Below are 13301 nucleotides of genomic sequence, written 5' to 3'. Positions count from 1 at the left end.
CTACTGTGCATACTCTTTTTTTCAAACGTTCGGTATGTTTTTATTGTTGTTCTCATATGCATTTTTCATTGACTCGTTCATTATTCCTCACTATAGTTTCCAAAAATTTTCAACCGGATCTAAGTGTGGTACGGACTTGGGAACTCAACTTCATCTTGCTTTCGAAAATGTTCGTACATTACGACGGGCAATGGAGAGTGTCCTATCTAATCCTTGGTTGCGTGCCCTCTTACACCAGCTACCAAGATTCCTCGGGAGCTTTGACGGTCGGCAACCCACTTTTGTCCTACCTTGATGTTTGGTTACCTGGATTTCTACCGAACGAACTTACTAGTGGCAAGACAAGAAACCAAGGACCTACAAGAGTTAGAAAAGGTTCGCTCAAACCTATACGTGACGATTCGACTGAGACCATTTTTCAGGGCCGAGCCTTGCATATTCCAGTAGAAGCCTCAATTTAGAAGCCCTTGTTGCAAAAGCCCCTACTTCCATCAATCCGACTACAAGGATGGTTCAAGGGTGTACAATGGCTTTAGACCACTAGTTCCTGGTTGCACAGCCCATTAGAAGCTAGGCCGCTCCTCAACCAACCCCTCAACAGACAACTCCCTTTGCCCCCCCATCAATGAAGGAAGAGACAAAGGGGTACTGACGACACCCCAACTGAGTCCAGTATCACTTCTGTTGACCAGCCCCCTACTCCATTTTTGGGTGGGGTGGTGACTCAACCGCCTAGCAGGACCCCCCAAGAGACATGGCCCACGACTTAGCCAACCATCATTGGTTCTTAGGTGGCCTTTACCTCTTCAAATCCCTTTACAGGATGGGAATGTACCTTCCATTTGGGGGACAAAGTCTTGCCATCTGACTCCTACGTTCGAACTTGGAGGAGTGGCCTTGGGGGACAGGTATCTGACAGCCTCGAGCAGGCTCTATTACTGCCTGCTGATCTAGAGCACTACTCGGGATGTTAGGATAAGGATCTCATCCTTAAACTGAAATGGCATACCATAGCAATGAGTAATTTATTTATTTATTTTTATTTTTAACTTTCATTGTTTTTATTTGTTATCCATTTCTATGTATGTATATTTTTTTATCTCTCATTTTCTATAAATGTTGGTGCTCAGATTATACTGACCCCCGATCACTTCTACCATTGTTTTAGGCTGCCCAAATGACCCATGTTGTAGAGGGTCGATTAAAGGGTGTGATGGAAAAGGCTAACAAGGACAAAGCCTTAAAATAAGTAGTCGAGGCGAGCTTGAATGAAAAAACCTTGGAGCTAAATGTAGTAGAGCGGCAAGCAATTACCGCCGAAAAAGCATGGGAATTAGCTTAGCAGAAAGCAGAGGATCTTCAAGGTAAGCTAGGCGAGGCTGAAATTAAACTTGCCGAGGTTGCAAGCCTTGTCTCCACTCATGACAAAGAACTTGTTGACTTGAAGGAGACATTGAAGACTTATGAACAAGTCTACTACAATATGGGATTTAAAGATGTTGAGAACTCGGTTGGGCCAGTGATCTTTCAAGCTCGGAAGTTTAGGTTTGTGGAGGGTTAGATGGCCGCGGTGAATGCTATCGGTCTTCCTGACACCTTCCCGTTCAAGAGTGCTAACCAAATTCCACTGCCCGAGAACCCACAGATTGAAGCCCAAGCTTAAGAACAATCCGAGGATGGCAGTGAAGGGAAGAAGGGGGTAAAAAGCCTCGGAATGAGGGAGTTGTCTCAATAGATTGACTCCCACATGGTGGTACTTGATGAGGATAACCCAGGAATCACCACTCCCACCGAGATGTAGGGTGCTACCCAACCAATTCTAGGCTCGACCCCTCCTGTTGCCAATGAAGTTCCTTTGACAAGCCTTGCGCACCTAATAATCCGAACACTTGATTTTGTTAAGCCATTTAACTATGTATTTCCCCCCTTTATATTTTATTTTTATTTTTATTATTTTCTTTGTTCATTTTTATTTCAGCTTCACCAAAATTTTCTATATCTAACTGATTGGAACAATATTTGTGTATTAAATTCTGTTAAGTTTACTTATTATTAATGGTTTAAGTTTCTTTAGTCAGATTCTTTATTTTATTTCCTCATAATGTGATTGCATGATCGAACCCCTTGCACACAGGCATTTTCACTATTTTTAAGGCAAATTGCACCATTGCACCCCCAAAAAAATTCCAAGTGTAAACGTTTGGTAACACATGCAATGTATTCATGTTCTCAACCGAGTGATTGATTTACTATGCACTTTTGGACCAAAGGATTCGATATTTAATTAACACAACTAAGGCCTTTCTATCAAGATAACCCCCATTTCTTAAGAAAGAACTGTTACAGTCTGCTTATTAGACTAATCGGTGAATAGGTTTATGTTAAGAACAAGCTCCTCTCCTTGGGGGAGTTTATTGAAGTTTCCACTTGGTCGATGACTGGAGACAGGCCATGACCAAGTCTTTGTCCTTGAAGAAATTTGTTAAGGTTTCCACCTAGTCGGTGACTAGAGTCAAGCCGAGGCCACGTTTTTTACCTTAGGAAAATTTGTTAAGGTTTCCACCTAGTTGGTGACCAGAGTCAAACCGAGGCCAAGTTTCTATCCTTAGAAAAGCCTGCTAAGGTTTCCACTTGGTCGGTGACCGAAGTCAGGTCGAGGCTAGGTTTCTATCGTTAGAGAAATTTATTAATGCTTATAAATAACTCATTGTAAAATAACTGAATTCCTTCCACACTTGTTGTTCAATTTTATCTGCAACCTTAGACATATCTTTCACATTTCACACTATACTCATGGATAATACTTTTTTAGATTACAAATGTTCCATGGTCGGGGTAAAGGTCTTTCTTCCATATCTTCCCAGTAATAAGCTCCTGCTCCGGCCGTTGTTGTCACTCAATAGGATCCTTCCCAATTCAGAGCTATCTTACCTGCACTCTAATCCTTCATACTTCCTACTGCTTTCCACAAAATGAGGTCTCCTGCCACAAACTCCCGAGGCCTCACCTTCCTGTTATACCCCCGGGCCAACTTTTGATGATAACCCGCAAGTCAAACGGATACCATATCTCGTCTTTCATCCAAGACATCTAAATTCCTAACCATTTGCACGACATTATTACTTCGTGCAAAATCAGCTACCCTCATGCTTGATAAGCCGACTTCAATTGGTATGACTGCCTTTGCTCCATACATCCAGGAGAAGGGGGTTTCACCCATTGATCTTCTAGGTGTTGTTCGGTAGGCCCATAAGATATTTGGCAACTCCTCAACCCAATTTCCTTTCACCCCTTCCAATCTCTTCTTCAAACCGTTAACAATTTTCTTGTTCGTTGCCTTTGCCTGCCCATTGCTCTGAGGGTACGCTGGTGATGAGTATCTATTGGTTATCTCGAGACTACTACAATACTCCCAAAAGGCCTTACTGTCAAACTAAAGCCCATTATTCGATATCATCACCATGGGAACCTCGAACCTCGTAATAATATTTTTCCATACAAATTTCTTCACATCTACATCCTTGATATTTGCCAAGGCTTCCACTTCTACCCATTTGGTAAAGTAATCAGTCGCAACCAATACATATCTCTTGTTCCCCAGTGCATGAGGGAATGATCCAATTATATCTAGCCCCCATTGAGCGAAGGGCCAAGGGCTGATGATCTAGTTCAAATTTCCACCTGGTTGATGCATTATTGGAGCATGTCTTTGGCATTGATCACACTTTTTTATGTAGTCAATCGCTTCTCGTTGCACATTCGGCCATCAAAATCCTTGAGTCATGGCTCGGTGGGCTAGCAATCTCCCCCCCCCCCCCCCGAGTGCCCTCCACACATCCCTTCATGCAACTCAGCTAGCAGCTCGACAGTCTTGCTCAAGTGGAGACATAATAAATATGGACCTCTAAATGAATGTCGATACAACTTTTTATCCTCGAATAACCAAAAATGAGCTGATGTTCTCTGGACCTTCTCTGCCTCTTTTACATCAGTTGGCAAAGACCTATCAAATAAAAAAGCAATATAAAGATCCAACAAACTAGGCTCTACTATCGAAGTAGCCACTACAACCACCCATTGCTCTATGCTTGGTTGCTCTAATAGCTCCACAAAGATCATTCGAGGAATGCATTCATCTAAAGACGAAGCCAAAGTGGCCAATGAATCGGCATGACTATTCTGACTTCTCTACACTCTAACTAAGCTGACTTTTTGGAAGATTGCTTATAGGGATCCGAACAACTTTAAATATTGCGACATGTGATAGTCCTTTGCCTCAAAGCTCCCCTCTATTTGACTCACTACCAATCTTGAATCCGAGAACACCTCTACTTCCTCAACATTGAGCCTCTGCATTGCTCGGAGTCCAGCAATGAGGGCTTCATATTCAGCTTCATTATTCGAAGCACAAAAACCCAATCTGAGTGACATTTCCAATCTCAATCCCTCAAGAGACACCATTACAATCCTGACTCCTGACCCCTTCATGTTAGACACACCATCCACATACACTTGCCACTATTTAACCCTAACTTGGCATATTCCAACAGAGGCTCCTAGTGCGGGAGTTAATTTAGCCACAAAGTCTACCAACACTTGACCCTTAATGGAATTCCTTGGCTTGTACCATATATCAAATGTTTCTACCCTCGTTCCCCATTTAGCTCTCCTTTCAGTGAAATCCAACCTCCTTAAAAGTGATTGCAAGGGGTACTCGGTCAGTACGCATACTGTACATGCTTGGAAATAATGTGAAAGTTTCCTCATAGCATGCACCATTTCTAGTGCCATTTTCTCTAAAGGAAAATGCCGAGTCTTTGCATTGGCCAACATTTTATTGAGATAATATACCGGTCTCTGGATCCCCTCTTATTCTCTAAGTGACACTGAACTAACAGCATGGTCGGATACCACCAAGTACATATATAAATCTTCTTCGGGCTTGAGTCGAGATAAAATAGGTGGACTTGCTAAATAGTGTTGGGAAATTTAGACCTCGGTTGATAGAATTAAAAATTTTTAAACCCAAGTTGTTAATTAGATTTATTATGTATAAAACTTGTTAAAACAAAAAAATATCAATATCATGTCAAAATTATGCAGCGGAAAAATAACTAAGACAAGATATGATAACTCAGGAAAACCGATTAAATAAACTAGTTTCACAGTAAAAAAACCTGGGGGGAAACCTTCCCAAAAGCAATCCACTATAGAAAAGAGAAGTTTCAGATCTAGTACAAAACCTTTGTCCCTAGACTTTACAATCCCCATAGATGAACTCACAGCAGAAACCTTCTACCACTTTAGAACTTCTGAACTCTTCAATATATGAACGCCACCCTTTTTGTTGCATGGATCCCAGTATATGACTAACTCCTTTGCACGAATCCCAGTACGTGACTCACTCACCAACTTGAAAAAGATTGTTGGCTGCAAAGCTCTTCACTTCATCAACAATGAAGATCAAGAAGCACTTGGTTACAAAACCCTAAGGTGCAAAAGACGTAGTAGCTTCTTTTAGAGAGAATAAGCCATCAGTCACTTTTTGCATTCGTTCTCCTTGTATTCTCTTATGTGACGGCCTCTAAAATAAGCCTTATATAGGTCTAGGGTTGTGAGAAAAAAAACCCTACACATACATGTTAGCATGGGCTGAAAATCAGATCTGAAAATCTGAATTTCCGTAACCTTGATCGATTGGGAGGTGTTGAGGAGGTGTCGAGCTTTAAAGTTCGACAGATACAACTATCGAGAAGCTATCGAGGAGCTGTCAAGGAGACAGGAGCTTTCTCGATCGATCCACCAGCTATCGAGAGGTGTCGAGATTGCGATAACAATCAACTGAAGAGCTCGATAGATAGCCTAGCTGTCAAGAGGTGTCGAGCAGCTGTCGAGCTATTTGTCCATAGGTGTCGAGCTATCTGTCCAGCTATAATGAAAACTTTTCTTCACTTATTTCTTAGTCCAATCTTTGTGGCTTTAATACTAGACTTGAACAACATGTTTCTTGAAGTATTTAAACAAATCCTAAATCTACCAAATTACAAGTAAAGTGCGTTTTGTCAAAGGATAAGCCAATTACATAGAATCATGACATATGTTCTTAACATGTGAAACACATATGTCCTAACAAACCCTACGAGGGAATTTGATTTTCTAATGTAATGTAGATGGCATTGTCCCCATAGCATAAATCCAAGGCCGTTCCAAAATCCCTGTGTACGGCGAAAAGTTATTAACCACAAGAAAATTTACTTTAACTTCTTTTCCTTTAGTCACCACCATGAGCTTTATCTGCCCCCCAGGCATTACAACCTTCCCATCAAACCCTACGAGAAGTGTGTCATATTTACTCAAATCCTTGGGCTTCAACCCCAACCCTTTATATAGATTAGGGTACATGATCTTAGCCCCCACTCCCTTAATCTACCATGACTCTCTTTACCAAGAATCTGCCAGTCCGAGAAGTTACCACCAAGGCATCATCATATGGCTGGGACGTTCTTTCCAAATTTGCTTCACCAAAAGTGATTGGGATTGAAATCCTCCTGGGCCTCTTCTTATGTCAGTCTATAGCATCTACTTTAGGCGGGGTCACTACACTCAATATACCCCTCTGACAGCTCAAACTTACTCCCATGGATGTTGCATGAATGACCTCAATAATTCCCAAGGGATGGGGAAGTGCGTTGTTACTTCGGTTTCCCGATCCTTGGCCTATGCCTACCCCTTCTTAGCCGACCAAAAATTCCTTCAAATGCCCTGTTTTTACAAGTTGCTCCAAGTGGTCCTTTAACATGTGGCACTGCTCGATAGTATGACCTTTCTCCCTGTGGTAAGTACAATACAAACTCTAATTCCCTCTAGCTGGGTCCCCACCTATCTTCCTCGGCCATCGAAAGTAAGGTTCATTCTTAATGCACTCAAGGATCTTATAGACAAGCTCCTTAAACGTCACACTAACTCCCTTGGCTCGCTGCATCAACCCCTTACTTGAGACTCTTGGCTCCCTCCTAGTTCTCGGCTAAAACCTTTCGAGATGATAATCTATGTTATATTGTGAAGAGGCTGAGGCTTTGCCTATGCCCTATAGCTGGTCATCTTCCAATCTCTTATACTTTTCAATCCTTCTCATAAGTTGATGCATGTCCTTAGGGGGATGCATAGTTAGAGAGTCCCTCAATTCTGACTCTTGGGGGGCCCAAGTCGGAAGGTACTGGCGGCTACCCACTTATTTCTTCCTCTTATCTCATTATATAACTCCCAGTACCTATTCATGTAAGATTAGAGGGTCTCCTCACTCCTCATCCTCATGGATAACAATGCGTTGAACAATTGAGGAACCTTGCTACATGTTATGAATCTTGCCCTGAACATCTGCATCAACTCCCCAAAATTGCACATCAAACCATCGTTCTGAGAATAAAGTGACATTATCTGAATATAGTGACTTACATGTTCCACCGGATTAGTTTTTCCATCATAAATGGTAAACGGAGGACGGCTGAACCATCTCAGCATTTCTATATGCTCAATTTCGTCAAAAAATGGTGATCAAATAGCTCTCCTCAACGCCCCAACTCATGGCATCCAACACGGCATTATGACACCCGTGCCTATCATGATGGGGGGATTCATGCCGATGCCTCATGGTTTCATGAGATCTATCCCTTGACCGACATGAATCACCACCATGAGATTATTCTCCCCTTATGTAATCGAGGTTGCCAGATGAATCGTCTTAGTCCCTCCTACGGCATCGGCCTTTCAGCCCAATCCCTAGGTCCTTAACTTGCTTTCATAAATTCTCTAGCTTTCGCTCTCGATCGCTTCAATGAGATCGCTCGGGGATATAAGACATGATTCATTCCCCTTGTGAAGAGCCCTCATCTAAATCTTGTTTAGTTTGATATCCTTCCAGCATGTGCTGCTGTTCCCTTCAACGCTCCCTTTCCAACCTCCTACGACACCCTAAGGAAGCCCTCAAATGATTTCCTACAACAGAGCCTTCTCCAATATGCGGACCCTCCATAGCTGGATGATGTTAAGCTAGCTTGAAGCCTCTGGTTGAGTATGATCCCCACAGACGGTGCCAATTATGGTGCCCCAACCCTGCTAACATAGACAAGTATGGGGTGAATTTGGGCTCTAAATCTATTTGTTGGTGAGATTCCTCACAGTCCTACAAGTTTAGCCTCAAGTAAAGCCTAAATAGCCCAAGTACAAGTACTTTTGCAATTTCTAGCCCAAAAAACCCTCTCTGTCTCAAATTTTGTCTCTTACCATCTCTCGTATATCTCTCTTAGTTCTTTTGTCCACCTTCCTTGTGTTTACTCTTCTCCAATCTTTTCTCTCACTTCTTACTTACTTCTTACCTACTTCTTGCACTCCACCCCCTTTTTGAGCCACTCACTCCCCTTATATAATCTCCTCCAAGTGGGGTTCAAACCATTACCGTTTCGCCAAATTCTATGCAATCCCACTATCACCTAGAATTCCAAGGAATTATCACATTTTCTGAGGATTCTCTTGAAACTTGTTTCAGATGCCAAACAATGCTCGGCAAAAACTTTCTAAAAGCACTTCTAGTGCTCAGTGAATATCTGAACTTCTCTACTTCCTCGTTAATATCGTACTGTCTTGACAGTTAGTAGTGAGCCAAGATGTGACCAAACACTTAATGAGTTCACCGAACATTGCTTTCTAGATCCTAGTACACTTATTGTTGGGCCGGGCCCATCCCAATAGGATTCGGTTGAACTCCCATCCCTTGGGCTAGTTTTGGCTTGTGTATTTGGGCTTAAATTTGGTGGGCCTGTACTGATCACCTGGCCCAAGTCCCCTACAGTTTCATTAAAGCAAATAGATAATGTATTGGTATTGCTCAAACAGTGTTGTGTTGAAGGTTTAAGAATTAGTTGGTATTGGCGGGCTTTTTAGTTAGGAAGCTATGATTAACCAACTCTACCTTTCATTGATCTAATCCGTACTTCTAAGGGTTCTGTTTATTCAGTTAGTGAGATTTACTTATATAAATACTGTATCTAGCACCAGAATGCAATTAAGCAAGATTAAAATACAATCTCTCTCTATCTTTCTCTCTTTTCTTCTCTCTCTGCAATTGTTTGTTGTTCTTCAATCTTGCTAAACATTGTTAGATTCTCTTTGTTAGAATTTCTTCATGGTATCAGAGCAATCATTCTCTATGAATAATTCAACAATTGCAGCATCAAGCTCAACTATGACTTCTTCTTCTACAGCTCCTTCAAGTTCCACTGTAAGTGTAATCAATCAACCTCTATTGCTGTTATCAAACATGGCTAACATGATGACTATTATGCTAGACAACACAAACTACATTGTGTGGAAGCACCAGATCACTATGGTCTTAAAAACCTACTCGATGTTTGAGCTCTTGGAGGAACCTTAATAAATTCCAGAGAAGTTCCTTAAGGATCTTTCTAGTTCATTCATAACTATTTTGAATCTATATTATGTGAATTGGAGATCAAAAGAAAAGGCTTTGAAACGTAAGCAATCATATCACAAAGTGCAGAAATATATAGAAGACAGTGATATGATGACTTAGGAAAACTGATGAAACCAACAATTTCAAGGTAAAAAAACTTGGGGAGGATTTAATCTAACTATCTTCAAGGTAAACAAATTCAATATTGATATAATGAAAGTTTTATAATAGATTTTCTCCCTAAAAGCTAAAGCTACCTCTTGTTGTATTTACTCACACGATCACATGCAACTCCGAATCCATGAACTCTTTTAATCGAATCTGTTAAGCATAAACACCCACGTTTGTGACTTTGAGATCCCACTCAAGGGTTTTAGATCACCATCAGCAGTTGATTCTTATGCAGCAACTTTTCTCCACTAGTTCTTGATTGTAGATCTAGCTTTCAGTAGATGCCTGTTGAGTTAGAAAGCTATAGAAACCCCACAAATCTCACAAGAGTAACTCAAAAGACTTTTAAGAACTTCTAAAACGTATTTAGGGTTTTTCTTTTATACTAGATAGTGTAGGACACAAACCCTGAATGTTTTTGCGGTCTTTGGGCTTGATTTAAAATCTACAAAATACGACATTCGATTGATCGAGTCTTTCTTTTGATTGGTTAAGCTTCACAAATTTTGAACTTTTCTTTCTACAGCTTGACTATTCTTGAATCTTGACTTGTACATACTTGAGCAATGTCTAACACATAATCTAGACATGATCTTGTTTTTAGTTTGCCAACATACATAAATTTAGAATCTAAACATTTAACCTAAATATTTAGAACCTACCAAACTCTATTGTAAGAATAAGCCTCCACCACTTATTGCAGAAGTCCAAACGATGTCAGCTCAAACTCACAATTAGAGAAACAAATTAAACACTTGTAATCACCTTATTTAATAGGTTGTTAAAGTAGTTATTTCTCCCGCCAATTTTACTCCGCACTCTGTTATTAAAACTGTAAATAAAAGTCTCTTTTTTATTTTATCTTTCATTCTTGTAATCTTCAATTCACATCAATGTGAAAAACAATCCATTCTTTTCAGTTTTCCTTCTCTTATTTAAGCTTTGCTTGTAAACTCTTTCACTTTCACCGCGCCAATGGGCTCGAATTCATGTTCTTCTTCTTCTTCTCCAAATCCTAAGAAATTGAAATTCAGACTCAGTCCCTTCCTCTGCTTCTTATTCTTATTCCTCAACTTCCCCACCGCCACAGCATTTTTCCTAAACCCGTTTCGGAAACCCGAAATCTCTTACTCCCAGCACTGCAATGACGTCGTTCCCGAGCCCCCTTTATCCTCCGACAATGTCCCTGTTTCCCACTCCAACGATTTCCTCAGCTTCCAATTCGTATTTTTCTCCGGCGGCATCGGAATCTTCAACCGAACCTCTGAGTCCGGGATATCTCTCTCCTTCAACCCCTCATATATCAAAAACACCACCTCCCATGGCGTTCACAAGGTCAAAGCCACCCTGAACATTCGAGACCCGTGGAAGCAATCTGTTTTCGGTCAGCGGCGTTTGATTAGTATTAGGTATCGGGAAGACGATTCGGTGTTTTCAGTTAATGGGTATTGGTCAGAATCTTCTGGGAAGCTTTGTATGGTCGGATCAGGGAAGAGTTATGTTGGTTCGTTTAGTTCAAAATATCCAGATGTTGTTCTTAAGCTTAATTATTCAAAAAATAATAGCATTTATGGTAGTTTGATTGGTGGAACATTAGAATGTTCGCATATGAAAAGTGATTATAATTACTTTGAACCGATTGTGATATTGGGGTTGCCTCAGAATCCAGATTATGAATATGCTTTGGTTGATAAGACTGATTGTCTGAGTGCACAGAAAGGTGGTGGAGATATTAATTTTTCTCCAAGCAAATTGGACCGTGGTGTTTGTTCCGTTTTCAATGGACAGACTAGTGACTATGATTTGCACTATTAGAGTGATTGTGGTAGTGTGAATTGCAATCCTTTACGTGGGAGTATTGAGTATTTGCCTTCTAAGTTTGCTTATCGTGGGGTTAGGTGTGACCAGCGCAGCAGAAAGGTATAGTTGTTGTTGGGTTTTCATAGGTTTATTGCTAAGGAATCTGAATTTCCTAGTCCTAACGCAACATTGATTGCTGAGGGTGCTTGGGATGAGAAAGAGAATAAGTTTTGTGGTGTCGCGTGCAGCATTTTGGCTAATGCTTCTGTTGGAGATTGCTCTATTGGGTTTAGTTTGAGATTTCCGGCAGTTATTTCATTAAGGAATTCGAGTAGTATTGTGGGGGAAATTTGGAGCAAGAAAGATGTGAAGGATTTAGGTTACTTTGGAAGAATTGGGTTTCAGAGTTGGGGAAGACCGATTGACCCCCAAGGTCTTAAATATGAGTATACTGAGGTTGAGGCTGTAAGAAATTCTTGTGCACAAGGGGTGGAAATTGTTAGGGGCAAGGGAAAGACTTACCCTGATGGGTTTTCCCTGGACATGGGATTTGGTATGTTGGTGAGGAACACTGAAGGAAAGGTAACGTCGGGTTTCTCAAGGCCACAATTTGTGGGAGATGTGCTCTATGTACATCAGGATGAGCTGAAAAGTAATCATAGCAGAATGCTGAATATGAGTTTCAGGATGGGCTTCAAGTATGTAGCTGATGCTTTACCCAAATTAGTCATTATTTTTGCTGAAGGAATATATGATAGGGATATTGGTCTCCTGTGCATGATAGGATGTCGGTATCTTGATTTTGAATCACTTGGTCGAAATTTGATTAAAAATGGTTCATTGGACTGTGAAACTAGGATTAATATTCAATTCCCTCCACTACATGCAGAGAAGGCTGAAATTGCTAAGGGAACTATTGAAAGCAGGCGATCAAAGTCAGATCCTCTTTACTTTGAACGTCTTCAACTGTCTTCAAATTCGATGACCACTACCCAAGCTAAGGAATCCATCAGGACAGTGAATTTGGGGATTACCATGGTTGTGATTTGTTTTGGTGGTCTGCTATTAGGTGTGCTATTTAGAGGCCGCGCATGTTACCCAAGTGGTTTAGAGACAGTTCTAAATACGAGAAAGTACCTGTTATTGGCAACGAAGAATTGTAAGGGAATTTTTTCAATTAATACTTGTACAAGAATTGCTACTGCATTTTCAATTTACTGCACATAATGAAATATGGGCTTTGGGAGGTATTACTACAATACCAATTTAATGATCCAGCACATGATATTGATATTAAAGGAATTGGATTCCATCGTTTGCCACAAAGATATGGCCATTGTACTTTCTTTCGGTTCCTTAGCATTGCACCACAATAGATAGGGGAAAAGAAAAGCCATTGCACCAGAACTTCATACTTTCAATGTTCTTCTTTTTGCCAATTAATGTCACCCATATTTCATTGCTTTCTTACTACTATTACTGTCATATAATAATTTTTTTTTCTCATTTTTGAATATCAGGAATACTACAATTTTCTATAATAGTGAAAAATGTATGCCTTCATTTTGCGTTGCTACCTAGCACACAACAATTGTATTGAATGCTTCATCTCTGATTGAAATGGGCTATCCATTGGAACTGACTTGAGCAACTTGTGAAGAGAAGTAATAATTACCATTGAAAAGCAGGAAAATACCTCACAAAAGGCATCAATCTGTTAGTAACTATTCATTTTGTGCATGGCACTTGAAAATTTCCAAAAATTTCTACAGATATGATCTTGTGCTTTCTATTTTTGAAACTTATTCTTTGGTTTGGCTGCATTGTCATATTTTGCTGGGTTTAGTTTGAATACAAGTCT

At 40.5% G+C, this 13301-nt stretch overlaps 1 protein-coding gene across 1 annotated transcript; it reads left to right on the top strand.

The window, feature by feature from the left end:
* Positions 1 to 10615: 10615 nt before the first annotated feature.
* LOC115985806 lies at positions 10616 to 12667 on the top strand. Its single transcript, XM_031108706.1, has 3 exons — positions 10616 to 11404; positions 11456 to 11538; positions 11587 to 12667. Exons 1-3 carry the CDS (start codon positions 10616 to 10618, stop codon positions 12665 to 12667), a joined length of 1953 nt encoding a protein of 650 aa, XP_030964566.1.
* The last annotated feature ends 634 nt before the right edge of the window (positions 12668 to 13301 follow it).

This window comes from Quercus lobata, chromosome 4, assembly GCF_001633185.2.
Source record: "Quercus lobata isolate SW786 chromosome 4, ValleyOak3.0 Primary Assembly, whole genome shotgun sequence".
Lineage (NCBI taxonomy): Eukaryota > Viridiplantae > Streptophyta > Magnoliopsida > Fagales > Fagaceae > Quercus > Quercus lobata.
Note: the sequence above shows the minus strand (reverse complement) of the source record. Positions and strands in the feature narration are given on the sequence as shown.